The sequence below is a fragment of the Melospiza melodia genome, chromosome 27 (genome assembly GCF_035770615.1).
Source record: "Melospiza melodia melodia isolate bMelMel2 chromosome 27, bMelMel2.pri, whole genome shotgun sequence".
Classification (NCBI taxonomy): domain Eukaryota; kingdom Metazoa; phylum Chordata; class Aves; order Passeriformes; family Passerellidae; genus Melospiza; species Melospiza melodia.
The window spans coordinates 10,687,953-10,706,744 of record NC_086220.1 but is presented as its reverse complement, the minus strand read 5'-3'; the positions used below and the strand labels follow the sequence as shown (position 1 = coordinate 10,706,744).

Here is an 18,792-nt window from a genome sequence, read left to right as displayed (position 1 = left end):
AGGAGAGCCCCGGGCCAGGTGAGCAGGCCGAGGGGCACAGAGGCCACATCCCCCGTGGGGATGAGTGTCCCACCGCGCCAAAGGGGATCCCCCTGGACGGTTTGTCCCCGCCCGCGCAGTCCCCAGGCCAGCCAGGAGGTGGCAGGGCCACACCGGCCAAGGGACCGCAGGTACCCCGGGGGATCGGGGGGATCGGGGGCTGCCTGTCTGCTCCGAGGCTCTTACCCCAAATCCCTGCTGCTCCAGTCCTGCCTGGGCTGCAGCCTTTTAACCCTCTGCCTGCCAGAGCCCTGCCGAGGGCTGTCCTGGGAGCTCGGCAGATGTTGGCTGCTCCCAAACGGGGGGAGGATACCCCAAACTGTGGGCTCGCCTACCTGCCGGTGCCAGAGAGCTGGAATCTTTCAAGCGTAGCTGTTCACCCAAGGCTTGTGATGGCTATTCCTGTACCCCAGTCCCTCTCAGCACCTCAGTAACAGTGTGTTAGAGGAGGACTTGGGCTGGTCCTGGGTAGGCACATACCTATTTTACTGAGCCCCACTCCTAGCTCAGTAAAAGGGTCGAGGGTCTGATTCACCATGGGAGAGCAGTGCAAGGGGCATGGGGAGGGGTCTGCAAAGCCCCATTGCACTCATGCTGGCCTCTCTAATGGCAAACCAGTCACAGTGAGGCTTTTTGCCCCTTTCTGTTCCAGTTTGTCCACAACCCCAGTCCTGCAGTGGGATTTGCTCAGTGTCTGTTCCACCTAATTGCCTGCACCTGAGGTGCCCTGGCTTCCCCATCCTCCATGAAGAGCAAATAAATAGGAATGGGACACCAACTTCAATTGAGAGGTGGGACAAATGAGGGGACGGGAGAGGGAACAAAGAAGTTGCCTCCAGCGGGACAAAAAGCCAAAGGCTCCAGTGGTTATCCCCTGTCCAAGGTTTGTACCCTCACGGTCCTAGGAAGGGCAGGGTGGGAGTGACCTCCAGTTAAACCGGTATTTGGAGCGGACTGGGCATAATCCTAAACCATCACTGTGTGTGGTCTCCATCTCCTACCAAGATGGGCAGAGGTGGTTGCTGGGGTGCCTGGGAGAGGTGAGTGCTGGGGTGAGGTGGGTTCCGGGCGGAAATGGGTGCTTGGGTTAGGTGGCTGCTGAGTGCTTCGGAAAGGGGGGGTGTTGGCGTTAGGGGGACGCTGGTGCCTGGGAAAGGCGGGTGCCGAGGCAAGGCTGGCGGTGCAGATCCAGAAGAAAAACCGCAGGGTTTTCTCTTCGTGCCACCAGAGCACGGGGGAACCCCGCACTCCCTGCGTCCCAGAACGGGGGTCACTGGAGCAGTTCCTGGGGAGCACCGCTGCTCTTCGCCTTTAACGTGCGGACGGGCGGGGCCGCCGCGTGACGGCGGAGGGCGGGAGCGGGCGGAGGGAGGCGCGGTGCGGGGCTCGCGGCGCGGGGCTGCCGGCGCGGCGCGGTGCGCGGAGCCGGGCTGAGCCGGCACCCTGGGGCGCTCCGCAGGGGAGGAGCGGAGCCCCCGGTGCCCTCCGCACCATGCCCGAGCAGCTCAGCGTGGCCGACTTCTTGGCCGTTGCCAGCGAGGACCTCGGTTCCCCGGCCGCCGCCTTTGCCTCCAAGATGCAGAAGTGCCGGGGGGCCGTGGGGGCTCTGGAGGAGGTGAGCGAGGCCGGGGGGTGTGATCGGGGGGTCAGACTGCGCATCCCGCCTGGGAACACCTCCGCACCAATAGGTGCTAGTCCCTTGATGCTTGCGCCTCCCTCGGTCTTCTGTTTTTTAGAGCCCACCCTTTCATCCCGAGACTACGCTGGTCATCCTGAATGCGTGGTTTGGGACCCTCAGATGGGGGGCCGTTTGTATCTCCCGAGCAGACCCGTCGTACTTTTATGGGGAGCTAAGCCTGTCGAAATGAGCAAAGGCTTCTTCAAAGCTTCAAGTGCCCCCCCCCCCCCCCCCCCCACGAGGCCAGGACATATCCCCCATCACCCCGAGGCCAGGGCGGCCTATTTCCTTATTTGTAGGGCCAGAGCATCCCCACCTGCCCCTCCCGGGGACCAGGACATGCCCTCAGAGAATCAGCCCCACATTTCTATCCACTATCGAGCTCTTGTACTGGAACCAGCCCCGATGGGATGTGGTGTCGCTGGGGGGTCTCTTCCTTGGGGAGTATTTTCAACCTCCCCCAAAGTCATCGGCAGCCTTTTTGGGAAGGGTGAAGGTAGTGGGTTGCCTTCATCCTCCTCCCGCCTGGAATAAAGGCACTTTCCAGCTGGTCCTGTGGCTTTTGCCAACTCCTCTTAGCTAAGGAATGACTTTGAAGGAGAGCCAGAGCTGGCAGGGAGTGGGGGGCCCCCAGTGTCAGGGCTGCTGGAATACCTGGGGGCAATGGGATGGGTGTCCCATGCCTGGCGATCTGGGAACACACCATGTAGCACCTTGGTCTCCATCAGCACATGCTGGTCACTGTCATGGATCCTCTTCCCAGTGGGGAAGGAGGAGGGAGCAGCAGGATTTTTGTTTGGCTGCTTGGAGAGGCTGTGGTTAAGGATGCAGGGATGGGGAGAGATGCGTCCCTCGGGAATGACAGGGAATCTCTGGGATTGGCTTAGTAAAGCTCCAGCAAGCATGAGAGATAGTTGGGAATTGTGACTGCTGTGTCATATGTGCCATGGAGGGCACAGGGCTGAACCCTCCATGCCACTGGAGGGTCTGGAGAGGAGGCCAACCTCCTGCTAGACCTTTGGCATGCCCCTGGTCCTAGCACGAGGGGAGAAGGGAAATCTGAGCAAACCAGCTTCCTGCTATCTTTGGAGCTGCAACATGGTGATAGCATGAGGCAAGGGGGATAATCAGTGGCGGATTTGGGGATCACTGCAGGAGGGGAGAGACGCTCTGTGACCAAACCGAGCCATAACCCACCCTGTCACCACCCCAAATACTGGCAGGAGGCTTGGTGAGCAGGAGGGAGTGAAGGATGCTGGTCGAACTCCAGTGACTGCTGAATGGGAGGGGATGGCTACATCCCACCAGGACCCTGGGACAAAGCATGGCCACCTGCACCCAAGATAGGAACTGTTCTCAAATCAGGGGCAGGAGTGAGCAGGGAGAGGACTGGAGATTGCTGCTCAACACTAAGGAGACATCCTGATATTGCCCAGAGCTACTTTGTGCCTCAGTTTACCTGCTGGGATTAAAGAGGGTCCTCTCCCTGGGGTTTGTGGGACTTCAGGATCCCTGGGGCTGCTGCAGAGACAGAGCCTGAGGTCTCTGGTGTGGGCTTGGAAGGCTGAATCCAGCCCTTGGTGGTTGGTGCTGTGTGCACATCAGAGGGGACTGGGTACCTCTGGGCTAGGGCAGGGTGACATGGCAGAGATTGCTGGCAGATGAGCTCCCAGCTCGCCCTGTCCCCCAGGGCAGTGCCACATACTGCTCCTGGCCTGACAGCTTGGCACCCTGGCTCTGGCACCCGCGGCGGCTCCTTCGCTGGGTAGCACGAGCCGGCAGCAGCGGAGGAGGGAGAAGAATGGCCTCCATTGAGCATCCTGCCTGAGGTCCCTCAGCTGCGAGCCCAGCTAGCTGTGGTGCAGGTGTGCATTCATCCCTTCCTCCATCCCATGGGGAATTCCTCCTGCTGACATCCCTGTTATGCCGATGTCCTCAGCTGCCCCCTGACCAGAAGCACTCGAGCTGGGCCTGGGGGATGATGGATGCCATCGGGGGCTCCAGACATCTCTGCTCCTCCACTCCTGAGCAGCCAAGGACTGTGTTCCCAGCAGCCAGTCTGGTACATTGGGGATGCCAGTGCTGCCTGCAGGTGCCAGCAGCACTGTACAGTGATTCCCTCTGTGTTAACCACCCAAATACTTGTCTCTGCTTGCCCTGTGCCCATTGGTAGATGCACAGATCCCTTCCTGAAAGCTCTTGTGTCCTTCCCTGGATAATCCCTGCTCTGCACCAGCTCTGCATTCTGCATCCAGTACCTGTGAGCTGGCACCAGGATGAGCTGCTCCATCCTGGACACTTGAAAGGAGTGTCTTCCCGCATTTTCCCAGTGATGCTTCCAAAGCATCTCATGCTACTGCTACCTCCGTTTCCCCTTCCTAAGACTCTGCCAGGTTTGCAAGCCTGGAGCATCCAGGCATCCAGCCCCAAGTTCCCCCAGAGGCAGGGAATATCTCTGCTCTGGAGAGTTTGGTGCATCTGGATGTGACACAGAGATGGGCCATGAGGGGCTTTGGTGCACCCCAACATTCTCCCCTCTGTAGATGCATTGCAAGACTCCTGAGCAGGGGCTTTGGCTCCCACCTCAACCCCAGTCTGCTCCAAGCCAGTTCATCCTGGCAGCATCCCATCTGACAGAGCAGTGCTGAAGTTGGGCTGACCCTGCTGTCAGGAAATCAGCCTTGACATCAGCCCGAAAACCTTCAACAGAGCTCAAGCAGAGAGAGAGCCTCTTTATTGTAATTCCTCCGAGGTTTCATCCCTGCCCTTTCTGCTGTTCACGCCCTCTAAATATTTCCAGCCTGTTATCATGGCTCTGGTACCTGCAGCCAAACCACCCTTAACCCTTTCCTGATGCTGGGGCCAGCGTGTGCTCAGATGCTTGTGCTGGCAGCACCACAGCCCTTTGCCCTTGGGTTGCGTGGGGTGAGTTTGTCACAGGGCTTGGTGGGGTTGAATTTGTTGTGGTGCTTAGGGGGCAAATCAGAGCTATACAGATAGGAAGAGATGGGAGGATGGGGAGAGCTGCAAACTAGAGCAGGATCTGAGTGATGGCGCTGCAGGGAGACTCATGGTGCTGGGGACTATGGGGCAAGATCATGCATGAGCTGGGGGGGTTTGGAAAGACACATTGCTCGTTGTGGGATTGTTGTGGTTTAGCACACAATCAGCGCAAGGGTTTATGGGACTTAGGTCCCCATCAGCAGGATGTGAGTCCTGTGAGAGCTGAGCACCCTCACACATCTCGCCTGGTTCTGAGCCATGGGGATGGGCTTATGTGATACATGATGCTTCAACTCCTCCTTGGTTGAAACAGTCCCTGCAAGAGCCAGCAAGGCTGGCTTTCTATTAAGCTTTCTATGCTTAATAGAAGCTGCTGGGATCCAAAGAGCCTCTTACCTCCTCCTACTGTCTTGCTCAAACCCTCCTCTCTGTAGCCAGCCAAAGCCCTGCTTGGCAGCAAAGCTATTGGGATTACAGCCCTGGCAGGAGACCGGCTGGACGCTGTGGTTCCAGCATCCCAGGATGCCTCCAGCTCCTTTCCCAGCCCTGGGAGCTTGGATTGCACCCCACACATCTGCACAGTAGAGTTGCAGCCTTTCCAAAGGCCAGCTGGGCTGGGGGAGTGGCAGCCATGCTTGGCTAATGAGCTCCATTTGTTTTCTCTCTTTGCTATTGCAGAGCCTGGATGGGGACCAAGCTGTGCTCCAGAGGATCAGGAAATATGTGAAAGCTATTCACATCTCCGGGCTCAGTGAGTTGGGCTTAGGGAGATGATGGGCATTCCCAGAGCATGGGGCTGTGGTTGTGTGATAGCCCCATCCTCCACCAGCAATGGTCACAACCGGGCAAACCCAAAAAAAGTAAGGAGGTGGATGCTAGCTGCTGGTGGAACCACACGATATGACCTGATAATTTGCTTAGATGCAAAAAACTGTCTGAAATATATATGAAAAGGAAAAATTGAGAACCTTAAGGAGGTTTTTTGTGGCACTGCTGCTGTCCTGCATTAGGATTGGGCCAGCTCTGTTAGAAGGGGTTGGAGAGATGGTGTGCCCCTAATGTGTTGGGTGCTGCAGGGTCACTGCATGTCCCTTTTTGATGTCTCTCCATACAGCCCACGTGGAGAATGAAGAACAGTACAGTGAGGCCCTGGAGAACTTTGGCAACAACCACCTCTCCCAGAACAACCATGAGCTCTCTACCGGCTTCCTAAACCTGGCGGTCTTCACCCGTGAGGTCACTGCACTCTTCAAGAACCTGGTGAGCTGTCCCACATCCACTTGGATTTGGAATCCCCCACCAACCAGTGCAGCTCCCCTCCTTCCAATTTAGCTGCCCTCCACCACATGCAGCAATCCCTACCTCCTACCTTGGGCTCAGGGACATATTCCCAGTGCTCTCAGACCATCTGATACCCTCATTACTGGATTTATAGCTCACTCCCAGCCCCCTGGGGCCATTGACACTGGGATCTAATGGGAAGCTGGGGCTGCTATTTTCATTTTTCCCTTTTTTCTTGCTTTCTGTTTTTTTCTCACATCAATTGCATCTCTGATCTTGCTTGCCAAGAGTAAATCAAAGCCACGCTGGGCTGCACAGTGGGGCCATGGGGAGCAGGCAGAGGCGGCTGTGAGCCGGGCCAGGAATGGCTCTGATGGAAAACTCAGGTCCTGAATGGAGCTGGCTTCGTGTATGCCCAGCAGCAAATCCCTGGGGGGGTCCCATGTCACCCCCTCTCTGTTCACTTTCAAATCCCCCTCTCCAAAGGGTGTTTTTGGCCCCTGGCTCTGCTTAAAGAGGAAATTGATTTCTGCTGCCCTTCCCCCAGCAAGAATTTCAGATTTTTCGTGTGTTCCTCTCCCAGTTACCCCAATCTGGGCCTCCCTCCTCCTCCCCTTCCCCATCCCGGCTGTCATAGCCTGCTGGACTCCCATGCTCCAGTAGAGCTCTGCAGAACTGTCCTGATGGAGGAGTTGGACCAGTTCTGAGGGTCTCCACCTCCTGCCCCAAATGATGCTGAGTGAGTTCTGTGCCAAAACCAGATCTAAAAAGCTGTTTCCCCTCCTAGAGTCTCCCTGGAGTACCCCATTACCCCTGGTTTGGGGGTGGTCCTGTGCCCTGGGGCTGGCTTTCTCCTCAGGTGCTGCAGAGGACCAAAACCCTTTACAAGAAATCTGGGTACACTGGGGAAGTCCCATGTGGGTGCTGGAGCTTCTCTCACAGCTCTCAAATGGGGTGCTGCTCCATGGGCTGCATGGAGGGAGGCCAGGACAGCGGAGGGCTCCCATGTCCCCACCACAGACCCCTGCACAGCACTGGTAGGGGTAGTAGTGGCTGCACTGCTACCCCCAGATCCCAAAAAATGTAGGCATTTTGGGAAGACCCTTTGACATGGGTGAGCTCTTTGTATCACAGGACCGTGGAGGGGCTGGTCGTGCTGCTGGTTGCTGGAGACAGGAGCGGGACAGGGATGAGGTGTCAGTGGGGGAAGACAGCTTTGTTTTCGGCAGCTGTGCTGCTGGTGTGGTTTGTGGGAAGGGCCACATTCGTCAGACATCTTGCAGCCAGTTCCAACAAGCCCCGGCGTGCCCTCTGCCAGGATCCTGGATTCAGCCACCCTTCCAGCCTCTTTAACCCTTCCTGGGGCAGTGACAGAGTTGGGGGGGAGGTCCCTGGCACTGGGGAAGACCTGGGGCTCCAGCTCCCTGACTTCCCTCACCGTGGGATGGCCCTATGTCTACCTTCTGCAGGTGCAGAACCTGAATAACATCGTGTCCTTCCCCCTGGACAGCCTGTTGAAGGGGCAGCTGAAGGATGGCCGCCTGGTAAGTCCTGTCCCCAGGGTCACTCATTTGGTGACATTCTGCAGTGAGACCTCTTGGCCCATTTAGTGCCACTGGCTCTTTTGCTTTCCATGACTGCTGCCACCCCCTTTTTCCTTTGCCACAGGATTCCAAGAAGCAGATTGAAAAGGCCTGGAAGGATTATGAGACCAAAGTGTAAGTAGCATGCTGCCTCTGGCAAAATCTACCTAATCCCACTCTGCACAAAGGTGTTTTGTCCCTGGACTGGAGCCAGGCACCAATGGTGCCAGTCTGTCATGGAGAGGGTTCTGGTCCAGCTTTTCCCAAAGGGGAAAGGGAGAGGGGCTGGAGAGGGCCTGGAGATGTTTCTCCTTCTCCCATCCCCACTGTAGCCTCCTGCATGGGACACCCCTCAGAGCAGGGATGTCCCCAGCCCACCTTCATCCCATTCCACAGGGGAAAGATGGAGAAGGAGAAGGAACGAGCCCGCGTGGCCGGGGTCATCCAGGCCGAGCCAGCAGCAGCGGAGGTGGCCGAGGACATGCAGAAGGAGCGGCGGCTCTTGCAGCTCCACATGTCTGAGGTGGGGGCTGTGCCAAGGGGACTGGGGACTTGTCCCACCAGGAACAGAGTCCCAGGGGGCACAGGGGACCTCTCTGCTAGAAGCTGTGCAGGGACATCAGAGCCTCTCCCAGTATCTGACACCAAAGCAGCCCCACCTGTGTGCTGTGGGGGACCCTTGTCTGTCCCCTGCTCCCTGTGCCCCAGCATAGTCCCAGCTCGGGAATCTCCATGCCATGCCATGCCATGCCATCCCATCCCCCTACTGAGGTCCCTGTGGGATGCAGCTCCAAATGGCACCCATGGTGCCCCACAAGGGTGGCCTCGGGGTTCCTTCCATGTCCCCCCAGCTCCACTCCTACCCTTCCTTGGGTGGCATTTGGGTAAAAAGTAAGCTTTTTGGCTAACGTCCGTGAGGTTGCCTTTGTGGTTTTTGCCTATTCTCAAAACTGCTCCTGGCTTTGATGAAGGAGGTCACAAGTCACCCCAGATCCTTGTCAATTCTGGGTCCTTGCAGTCCATGCTCAAGAGGTCAGATTGGAATAAATGAAGAAGACTCAATTTCAAAGCCCTGCAGCAATGAGGAACCCAAGTGTCCTGGCTCCAGACACTCAGCAGCCCCATAGACTCGCAGGGTGGCAGAGCAGGAAACAAGTCTGCCATGGGTTGTCCCAGAGGTCTCCCATGTTCCTGAGGTGCCGCCCCATGCCTGCCCAGCAAAGAACAGGGGTTGTGGGTAGGAGGCTGTGCCTGCCTCGGAGCTGGGACGCGGCCAGATGAGTCACTCCCTTGAATAGCTCCACTGTGGGATAAATAACAGCACATGGAGAGGTGGGAGCTGGAGCAGGGCATGTGCATCCGTGTTTCTGCATGCATGAGAGCTGCCAGCATTGGCCCTGGAAATGGGAGGGCAGTTCTTCTGGGGGGCTGGGGGCCCATATGATGCACACAGGTTTATTGGAAAGTTGGTTTTGCTACTTCCAGGGTGCTGTTTCACTCCATGGAGTGGTGGTGTCTCCTCATTGTGGGCCATTTCACACCCTCAGGGCTGTGGGAGCAGTTGGACATGGGCCCAGGGCTGCTGGGAGCATCCCTTTGTTCACAGGTCCCAGCCACTGCTGCCTGGGATGCTCTGCTGCCACTGTCACCGTGGGATGTGGGTGGCAGGGCAGGGACATCCCACAGGAGCTGGGCACACGTGGCCTTTTCTGTGTGGGACGTGCTCCCTGACGTTGACTTGGCCTCTCCAGCTGTCATGGAGCACTTCAACCCCTCAGGGTGTCTGTAGTGCCTGGGGCATGGGGAGGCTCCATTCCAGGAGCTCTGTCTCACCCTGGAAAACCCCCACAGCTCAGGGCTGCCTCCCCCTCCCCTCACTCCCCATTCAAAACCATTCCAGCAGCTGGAGAGGAGCTTGCAGGGGGAAAATCTCTTCCCCTCCTTCTTTTACTTAGAGTGAGCTAGAGTCAGTGTGTTTCCTTCCCTGCTTGCAGCTGATGGATGGGTTTGATGCATAAAGCTGAAATTCCCCATCCCACGAGGCACTCCAGCAGACCTCCAGTGCTGGTGTGCTGCAGGTGCTCACTTCTTGGAATCTGATTTTTTGGGAATAAAAGGGCCATACCTTCAAAAACATTTGGCCTTTTTTGTTGTGTTTTTTCTTTCCTTCACAAGCAGCCTTGAGTTTTGGTTATTTATTAACTCCAGAAGTAATGAGCAGTGGGAGAAGCATGCTTGGCTGGAAAGCCTGGAGGCCTGCCTCAGTCCTTGAACTTTCCATGTCTTGGAGGACTTCCAGAGCCAGGTTTTTGAGGGTGGTCCCCAGCGAGCTGCCTTCAAATCCAACATCATGACTTGACTTCTTGAAACCCAGCCAGTGTTTTAACCTTCCTCCCTGTGCTGGGAAGGGAATCAAGGGCTAGGCAGGCTCTTGCTCTTTCCTCTGGGTTATTCTCAGCTGGTCCTTGTCTCTGTCACCTAACCAGGTGTTTTCTCCCCCTCCAGTACCTGCTAAAAGCCAGAGAGTCTCAGATGAAGCAGGGACCAGATTTCCTGCAGAGCCTCATCAAGTTTTTCCATGCTCAGCACAAGTAGGTGCCACCTGGGTCAAGATGGGGCTGATTGTCACCCTTGGGTGGTCCCCTGAGGGTCTGGGGTCTTCTGCTCTCATCCCAGAGCCATAAAACTGTTAGTGGAGATACTGGGCAGAGCCCATCACTTCTCAGTTTTCTCTGGGGAGTTGAAATGTGCTTTGTTGTCTTGAGAAGCTGTAAACGTGTCCATGGGGCAGTGGGAGGGGCATTGGCTTGAGATGTATCTGATTATTTGGTTTCTGGATAGATTTCCAGGGATGAGCTCAGCTGAGCAGCTCTGGCTTTAGCCATGGGGCTTGTAACAAGAGTGTTTGGAGTGAGGATCCACATCCCCTTGCCTTTCCCGTTGCTCCGTGGGGCTGGAATAGCAGTGTGTGGGAGTCATCATCTCCTCCAGCTCTCAAGTGGGGAAACTGAGGCAGTTTGAGACTGTCGTGGTGGTCAAAAGCATGTCTTTGACCGGGACTGTGACCCAGGGACCCCCCAGAATGTGGCTTTTGGCAGCACTGCTCCCCAGTGAGTTGAGCTGGGATTAAGCAAGAGGCCAATCCTGCATGCCAGACCTCCCAGATATTTGGGGTATCCAAACCCCATGGGCTAGGCTTGGCCTTTGCTGGGCTCTCTCCAGATCCCCGTAGCCAGGGAGCCACAAAGCAAGTACCAGGGAGGGGATCGCCATGATCTCCTGCCACAATTTCTCTAAAAACCCTCTTTTTTCCTCCATCTTCCCCATCTGCATCTTAATCACCCTCAACAAACACCCAGTTTCTTCCAAGATGGCTGGAAGGCTGCCCAGAATCTCTACCCCTTCATTGAGAAGCTCGCCGTGTCCCTGCATGCGGTAAGGCCTTCACGCTGCCGTGCAGTGCCCTCAGCCTGTCCCCCGGGATGCCCCCATCCCCGTGCCAGCCCCGGCCAGCACCTGTGCTGAGGGCAGCCCTGAGGGCAGCTGCTCCCTCCGCAGCTGCGCCAAGCACAGGAGGAGGAGGTGAAGCAGCTCACGCAGACCCGTGATTCCCTCCGCAACATCCTGCAGCTGGAGAACAAGGAGGTGAGACTGCAGGATGGGCAGGGAAGAGCTGGGAAGGAGCATTGGGAGGTGCTGGGTACGCTGGGGTTAGTTTGGGAGAGGGGAGCTGGGTTAACTTCTCCAGGGACCTGGAGACATTTGGATGCTAGGAGGGCATGGGGCTGTCTGGCATCTTCTGGACACACTGCACCCCTGTAAGGACAAGGTCACCTGGGGCAGCAGCCGCCTCTGTGCCTCTCACTTTGCTTTTTTATTGTCTTTTTTTCAGGAAAACTTGAACAGGAAGAACTCTGGCAGCGGCTACAGTATCCATCAGCACCAAGGCAACAAGCAGTATGGGACAGAGAAGTCAGGATTCCTGTACAAGAAGAGTGATGGGTGAGGATGAGTGTTATCCCGGAGAGCTCTTGCCTTCGTCCTGATATTGTCAGTGCTCGTGGGAGGTCTAGAGCTGAAATCCAGCTCACAGGACATTTAGTATTCTATGAGTTAGAGAAAGCATAACCCCATGTCCAGAACTCCCATCAGGCCTCTGCATGGCTGGTTTGGGATGTGGATGTGGGTGATTGCAGCTGTGCAATCCTCACTCCTCCTCTTCCTTCTTCTCAGGATCCGCAAAGTGTGGCAGAAGAGGAAGTGTGGTGTGAAGTATGGCTGCCTGACCATCTCCCACAGCACGGTGGGGAGCGTGGGGGCTGCAGACCTGACCCTTTTTTGTGCACCCTTTGGGGCTTAATGTCCATTGGATTTCAGGTTTAATTTTGCCAAAACTGATCACAAATCTGCCTGGCTTAAAAATCAATGCAGGATGAGACTGGACTGTTCAAAGAAAGTCCCCTGTATCTGACAGGGGTCCCAGGGTGGTGCCCCGTGTCTGTCCATGGGAGAGGAGGTGATCCTGGTGGGGACAGACAGGCGGACAATGCGGGTCCAGACGAACCCAAAGGGGACGGGCTGGTTGGGAGGGAAGGGCTGCCCCCTGGCGGTGGAGGCTGGAAACTGCAGGAGGGGCAGAGGCCCCTCTTGGTGCCGTGTTCTTCTGCAAAGGGTTCCTGTTCTTCTGAAATGAGTCAGACAGGGTCTAATTGGCATGGTTATCCCGAGAGAAACCGTCTGTGGTGGTGGTTGTACCACCACAGTTGCCCCTGGAGATGGTGATGCCCAGGTGGGTCCTTTAACCCACCTCGGTTCTCTCACCCTGCAGATAAACCGTCCCCCTGTGAAGGTGAACCTCCTCACCTGCCAGGTGCGGCCCCATGCCGAGGAGAAAAAATGCTTTGACCTGGTGACACGTGAGTACCTGGGATGAGGTGCAGTGACTGGGGTGTGAGGTGTTTGACCTGGAGGTGGAGGCTTTGGTGGGACCTTTCCCTTTTTGGAGTGGGTTTTCCCTCTGAAACACAGTGTCACCCTCTTTAATCTGGCTCTGGGTGTCTTCCTGGCTGTCTTTACAGATGAAGGACCAATCCAGTGAGTGCTAGAAAGCTGAGACAAAAAGAGATTGTGATCAGGGCTCAGGTGATGGGAGAGTGATGTGCAGTGATTTAATTTGTAATTAAGCAGCTCCTTTGAAGAGATTTCAGTTTATTCCTCAGCATCCCTAGACCACAGAATCCTAGAATAGTTTAGGTTGGAAGTAGCCTTAAAGACTGTTTTGTTCCATCCCTGCACTGTGGGCAGGGATATCTTCCACTAGACCAGATTGCTCCAAGCCCTGTCCAAGCTTAAACAATTCAAGGGATGTGGCAGACACAGCTTCTCTCCTTTCACCTTCTCTCTTCTCTCCCCATCCCTACAGACAACAGGACATATCACTTCCAAGCAGAGGATGAGCAAGAGTGTGTTGTGTAAGTGCCACAGCCCATCCCTCCTCCTTGACATGCCAGATCCTGCTCTGCCTTCCTCATCCTCCTCTTCTTCCTCCCTCCTGCCCAGGTGGGTCTCAGTGCTGCAGAACAGCAAGGATGAAGCCCTGAGCAATGCCTTCAAGGGGGATGGGGGCAGTGGCGGGGTGGCAGCAGGCACTGGGGTGGACGGCGGCATGCAGGAGCTCACCAGGCTGGTTATCAGTGAGGTGAAGAACATGCCAGGAAACAAGCAGTGTTGTGACTGCGGTGCCCCAGGTATGTCAGGGCCTGGAGTGTCCCCCCGCCCTGGGTGTGAGTCAGGGTTCATGGGGGTCGCAGCGTCTTTGGGGGCTGGGCATGCCGCTGAGCCCCGCGCCGCTCCCACTGCAGATCCCACGTGGCTCTCTACCAACCTTGGCATCCTGACGTGCATCGAGTGCTCTGGCATCCATCGGGAGCTGGGTGTGCATTATTCCCGCATCCAGTCCCTCACTCTGGATGTTCTCAGCACCTCTGAGCTGCTGGTAAGCTGCTTTCTGACCCCAGAGATCTCCTGGCACCCTGGGAACCACCCTCTGTGTGTCCCAAACCTCCTGTGACACAGGGTTAATTTCTTCTTCTCCATCCCATCTGTCCCCAGTTTGCTCCAGGGCTTGCAAACTTGCCTCAGTTTCCCCAGTGCAGTGGTGTGGGCAAGGGGGGCTCTGCAAAGCTGTTTGCTAAGCAGGGGGCTGCTGGCAGCTCCCCAGGATTTTCTCCCTCCTAAAATAGATTTCCACTGCCGTAAAAGAGCATCATCCTGGCAAAGATGCTGCTCTGGGAAAGCCCTGGATGGATCCAATGGATTCCTTCCTTCTGGGATGGGATCTGGCTGGAACAGGGTGAGTGTGACCAGGAGGGTTTATGTCCCTCTTTTCTCCTCTCTCCCTAGCTGGCTGTTAGCATTGGGAACACTCGTTTCAATGAGATCATGGAGGCTGCACTACCCACACAGGACTGTCCCAAGCCTTCAGCCAGCAGTGATATGTGAGTCAGGGACTTGGGTGTGCTGGGAAGAAGAGGAGGAGAAGGAAAAGGAGTGCTTGGTGTGTGCCCTGTTCTTGTCCCCTTGCTGCCTTTGCCCATCTAAGACAGCCCTGGGATGAGGCATCCTGGTGTCATTGCTGGATTGTGGTTGGGGATCTGCACCTCTTTGGAGACTTACCCTTGATCCTGAGGCTTCAGGAGGAGGCAGGAGCACAGGGCTCCACAGCCCGTCTCCATGCCCATCTAAGCCCCCCTTCTGGCAGGGCTGCGCGCAAGGAATACATCATGGCCAAGTACATGGAGCGACGCTACGTGCAGAAAAGCAGCCAGGACAACCCCCACGGCCTGTGGGAAGCCATTCAAGCCCGTGACCTCCTGGCCCTGCTCAAGGCCTTTGCCGAGGGGCATGACCTGACCAAGCCCCTGGCCAGCCCTGAGGGTCAGGTGAGGCCTGCACCCAACAGGGAATGGATTTTCCCTCTCTGGGTGGCTGTTCTCTGGGGTGCCTTGGGCTTTGGGAAGGGATATGCTGGTTGGAAGGTGAGCATCCTTAGGTCCAGCTTTCTTTTCTCCTACACACAGGAGATGAAGTATTGTTGAGGCTAGCTCTCCTCTCCCTTCCATATCTTGGGAGATGAGCATACATGTATCCAGCACTCCTTTTCCCTTCATTCAGGGGGGAAGATGAGCATTCTTGGATCCAGTACTTCTTTTCACTTTTTCCTGAGGAAAGATGAGCACTCTCAGGGTCATCTCTCCCTCCCATCTCTTGGCAGGATGCAGGCGAGCTGCCGCTGCACGTGGCCGTACGCCATGCCGACAGATCATCCCTTCCCTTGGTGGACTTCATCATTCAGAATGGGTGTGTCCCCAAGGGCTCCCAGTGTTCCCTGCCCCTCTCTCTCATGGGAGGAATGTACAGAGTGCTTGCATCAAAGCCTTGACTTTCCTGCTGTTGGCCCTGCACAGGGGAACGCTGGACCGAGTGACACAGAATGGGAACACGGCCTTGCACTACGGTGCACTCTATAACCAGCCCAACTGCCTCAAGCTGCTTCTGAAAGGGAAAGCCACCTTCACCACAGGTATAAGCTTGGGACAGAGGTTTTGGGGTTCTTTGGTGGGAGTGGTAAGGCTGCAAATTGGATTTGTCCCCCTTTTGTCCCTTGGGCAGTGAATGCGGCAGGCGAGACAGCTCTGGATGTGGCGAGGAGGCTGAAGTACAGCGAGTGTGAGGAGCTGGTAGGTGGGATGGAGGAATGGGGGAGAAGCTCAGAGTGGGGAGAAGGGATCAAGTGCCTGAGGAGGACTGGCATGAAGGTGGGGGGCTTTTGGAACGTGTCCCTCCAGTGCCAAGACCCCTGTGGGCTGCCCCATGCTGAGATCCTCCTGACCTGGCCTATCCCTCTGACAGCTGGAGCAGGCGCAGGCAGGGAAGCTATCTCTGCAGATCCATGTGGACTATGACTGGGAGCCCCTATCAGAGTTGCCCTATGACAGTGAGGATGAGCTGGAGGAGAAGGTACTGTGGGACGGTGGGGCCTCCACATCCCCAGTAAGGGAGCTGTGGGAGTGCACACCCTTTTGGGGGGCTGGTGGCCGCGGGACATCCCTGGAGCTGTGTGTGTACCCCCAGGTGAGCCCCCTCCAGCGCTCCTTCAAGGGCACATCACCACTGGCCGCCAGCTCGCTGCCTGCCTGCCCCCAGACCCGCTGGAGCTGCATGGGAATGGACATCACCAACAAGACCTACGAGAGCATCCTGGTGCCCTCGCGCACGGCGCCCCGCCGGGCTCACAGCGAGGAGATCCCCCCGCCACTGCCCCTCAAAAACCCTACGCGGGGCAGCTCTCGCCCCAAACCCAGCCACAGCCCCACCGGTGAGTTGGAGGAGGAGGTCATCACGGTGGGGCTGTGCCTTCCCCCAGAGACCAAGTTTGTTCTCCCCATTGCGTGTGTCCCCCCAGAGCGCCCTGAACTGCCCCGGCAGGCATCGGATCCCCACTGCTCTGGGCCAGCGGAGGCAGCAGCACCACACAGCCTGCCCTGTGCCAGCAGCACAGGTGCCCTGGATGGCACTCCCAGCACCCGCAGCCCCACCGAGAGCCAGTGGGCAGCCTACTGGGAAACCCGCTCCGAGACGGACACGAGCAGCAGTCGGCGGGGGCCAGAGCTGAGTCCCCCACCCACACAGCCCCTGCCAGGCAGCGCAGTCCCTGACATCCCCCCTGTCAAGTTTGGGTAGGGACCCTGCTCCAGACTGGGGTTGCACTTGGTTTTGGGAGATCATTGTATGGTGCTGGTGGGTGAACTTCAACCTCTGCCACCCCCATGGGCATGGAGAATCGCTGTGAAGCAAAAGGGTCCCCACCCTCTGGGATCTCCAAAGAAGCTGATGGTGACCCTGGGATGCAGGAGGAGACAAGGGCAGCTATGGGGATGCTGGGTTGTCCTTGGAGACAATGATGCAGATTATCTGGGAGGACACCAAGATCCTCTGCCAGTTATCATACGTATTTTTTCTCTCCTTTGGGAAAATGTGGTGGGATGGGCTCATTTGAGGGAGTTTGGGTGCTGGGGACCCTTTTCATCAGCAGCAAGGGGGCTGTGGGTGAGATCCAGGTCCCATGGGGGAAGCCCTAACCTCCCTGAGACCTCACAGGATGGAGAACAGGGTGGGGGAAAGCAACAGCAGACAGGGGGATGACACTGTTCCCACTGTCACCCACAGCTCAGAGAGCACCCGCTCGTACCGGCGCATTGGTGGCATGGTGGGCAAAATGGGATCAGCTGGGTCCCCCCAGAGCCCTGGTGGCCCTGAGGACCCTGCTGTCAGCAAGCTGCCCCCTGTGCCCATGCCCAGAAGATTTGCTCCGGTAGGTGCAAATCCTCCTCTGCATCCCCAAGTGTCCTGGCTCCTCTTATCCTGGGGTGGCAGATGGAGTGATCAGGGGGTCCTATCCCTGTTGCCACCTTTTGGATGGCTTCGGGGGGTATCTCACCCCCTTTTGATCCCATTTCAGGCCAAGAGGAGGCAGAAGCGAGTAAAGGCAGTGGCTGACTGCAAGGGAGACAAGGCACGAGAGCTGACCTTCTCCAAGGGGGAGGTCATCGTGGTGACACGGGAGGAGGACGAGCAGATCTGGGTGAGTCAGCATGGCATGGGCAGCTGCTGGTCCTGGTCCTTTCCCCCCTCCAGTTCTTTTCTGAAGGAGGCTGGGTTTTTCTGGGGGGGCACAGATGGGAAATTTCTGCCCCATGTATGCATGAAGGAGGGCTAGGAGGGCTCCGCTGATGTGTCACCACAGCTTTGCCTCTCTAAATGCCTGTTGGAATTGAGCAGGGAAGAAGTTCTGGGGCTGATATCTCAAGATAAGACTTGCACTCCCCTGAACCCTCTTTCTGCACCCCCAGGTTGGCTTCATCGAGGGTGATGGCTCCCGTACTGGAGTCTTCCCTGCCAGCTTCGTCCACCTCTTGCAAGACTGACCGTTTGGGGGTGGCCCATTTGTCACTGTCCCATTGACTGGGAGTAGAGCCAGCTCCCTGCTAGGGGCTTGGTAGAGCCAGGCCAAAGGGACATGTGCCCAGGATCCTGGCATGAGACCACTGCCCTCCAAGGGGGCCCTGAGATCCCCTGCACTGGGAAAACCGACCATGGATGGCAGCAGTGGGGGGCTGAGGAGCAGAGAATGGGCATGCTTGCTGCACTGGTGGGCTGAAGTTTCTGTGCCAGCCCCTGCTCCCGCTGCTCTTCTGTCATTCCTGTGGTCTCTGCCCATCACTTGGGTTTTCTTCTTCCTTGTCTGCAAGGAATTTGGGATGGGGGAGCTGTATTTGGTATCCCCTACCCTCTGCCAGGTAGTCATGAAGCCTCCTCCTCATCCTGGGGCAGCCATGGACCACCAGCCTCCTCCTGTACCCCAACTGTGAAGCCTTTGGGATGGGCAAGAAATAGGAGAGGGGTTTTTTTTTTGTGTCCATCCCCCACCCCAGGTTCTGGGAGCTGCCTGGACTGGTGGAGTTCAGGGATGCTGCAAAGCTTCTCCAAAACTGGTAGCAAAATGCCATTCCTTGATTTGGAGGGCAGGGGATGTTTCAGGTGCTACCACAGAGCCCCTGCCCCATGTCCCTCAATCACTGCCCCTTCCCTGGGGGGGGGGGGGGGGGGGTCTCAGAGGGGGTTTTGCAACTTTTTCTAGGACCTGCAAACCCCTGTAGCAGTGTCCCCTGGGAGCCACCTGCCTCCATACCCCCTCGCTTTACCCTTCTCATTTCTGTGTCAGATGCTTCATCTCAAAAAAAAGTCTTTTTTAAAGTCTTTTCTGTCTGATTTCTAATAAACCATCATTTTTTAAGCACCTGGGAGTGTGTTGGGGGGTACAACCCCTGCCCTGCCATCCCCAGCATGGTGATGCTGCTGATGTGTTCCCAGGGCTCCCAGTCCCTGGCATGTGTGATCACCCTTGGGGGCAGCCATGTGGGGCTAGCTGGGACATGGATCCAGAGCAGGATGCTCATACTACAGCCCCCCATGTGCGTGCTGGAGCAGGGACAAGCAAGGATGGCAAGGTTGTTGCCACCTACAAATCCCAGTGGCTTGTGCCCCGTATTGCTGCCTGTCCAGCCAGGCCTGAGGGGCTCCTGCTCCTGCCCCAGGCTGGAACACTATCAACTGGCTCTGCTGGCGCACCACCTATGCTGTGCTTCA

The 18,792-nt window shown here is 56.9% G+C and overlaps 1 protein-coding gene across 2 annotated transcripts; it reads left to right on the top strand.

Moving 5' to 3' along the window:
- The first annotated feature begins 1,484 nt into the window (after nt 1–1,484).
- On the top strand, nt 1,485–18,444 carry ASAP3 (ArfGAP with SH3 domain, ankyrin repeat and PH domain 3). Of its 2 annotated transcripts, XM_063177585.1 has the most exons (26): nt 1,486–1,654; nt 5,399–5,471; nt 5,835–5,980; nt 7,471–7,545; nt 7,670–7,719; nt 7,981–8,107; nt 10,090–10,175; nt 10,944–11,019; nt 11,143–11,229; nt 11,477–11,586; nt 11,818–11,887; nt 12,413–12,500; nt 13,007–13,055; nt 13,144–13,331; nt 13,446–13,579; nt 13,987–14,081; nt 14,345–14,525; nt 14,858–14,943; nt 15,051–15,166; nt 15,256–15,323; nt 15,496–15,603; nt 15,718–15,961; nt 16,049–16,322; nt 16,813–16,957; nt 17,105–17,227; nt 17,496–18,444. In XM_063177585.1, exons 1-26 carry the CDS (start codon nt 1,532–1,534, stop codon nt 17,568–17,570), a joined length of 2,997 nt encoding a protein of 998 aa, XP_063033655.1. In that variant the 5' UTR covers nt 1,486–1,531; the 3' UTR covers nt 17,571–18,444. The 2 variants fall into 2 exon arrangements, with proteins under 2 accessions (XP_063033654.1, XP_063033655.1); XM_063177584.1 differs by having other exon boundaries at nt 1,485–1,654; nt 15,718–16,322.
- The last annotated feature ends 348 nt before the right edge of the window (nt 18,445–18,792 follow it).

What these genes read in the sequence shown, in the direction of transcription:
- ASAP3 (XM_063177584.1), top strand. Translation starts at nt 1,532, where the DNA reads ATGCCCGAGCAGCTCAGCGTGGCCGACTTCTTGGCCGTTGCCAGCGAG. An exon ending in TTGTGACTGCGGTGCCCCAG is followed by an intron (nt 13,332 to 13,445) that starts GTATGTCAGGGC and finishes CTCCCACTGCAG; the next exon opens with ATCCCACGTGGCTCTCTACC. An exon ending in ATCCCCCCTGTCAAGTTTGG is followed by an intron (nt 16,323 to 16,812) that starts GTAGGGACCCTG and finishes TGTCACCCACAG; the next exon opens with CTCAGAGAGCACCCGCTCGT.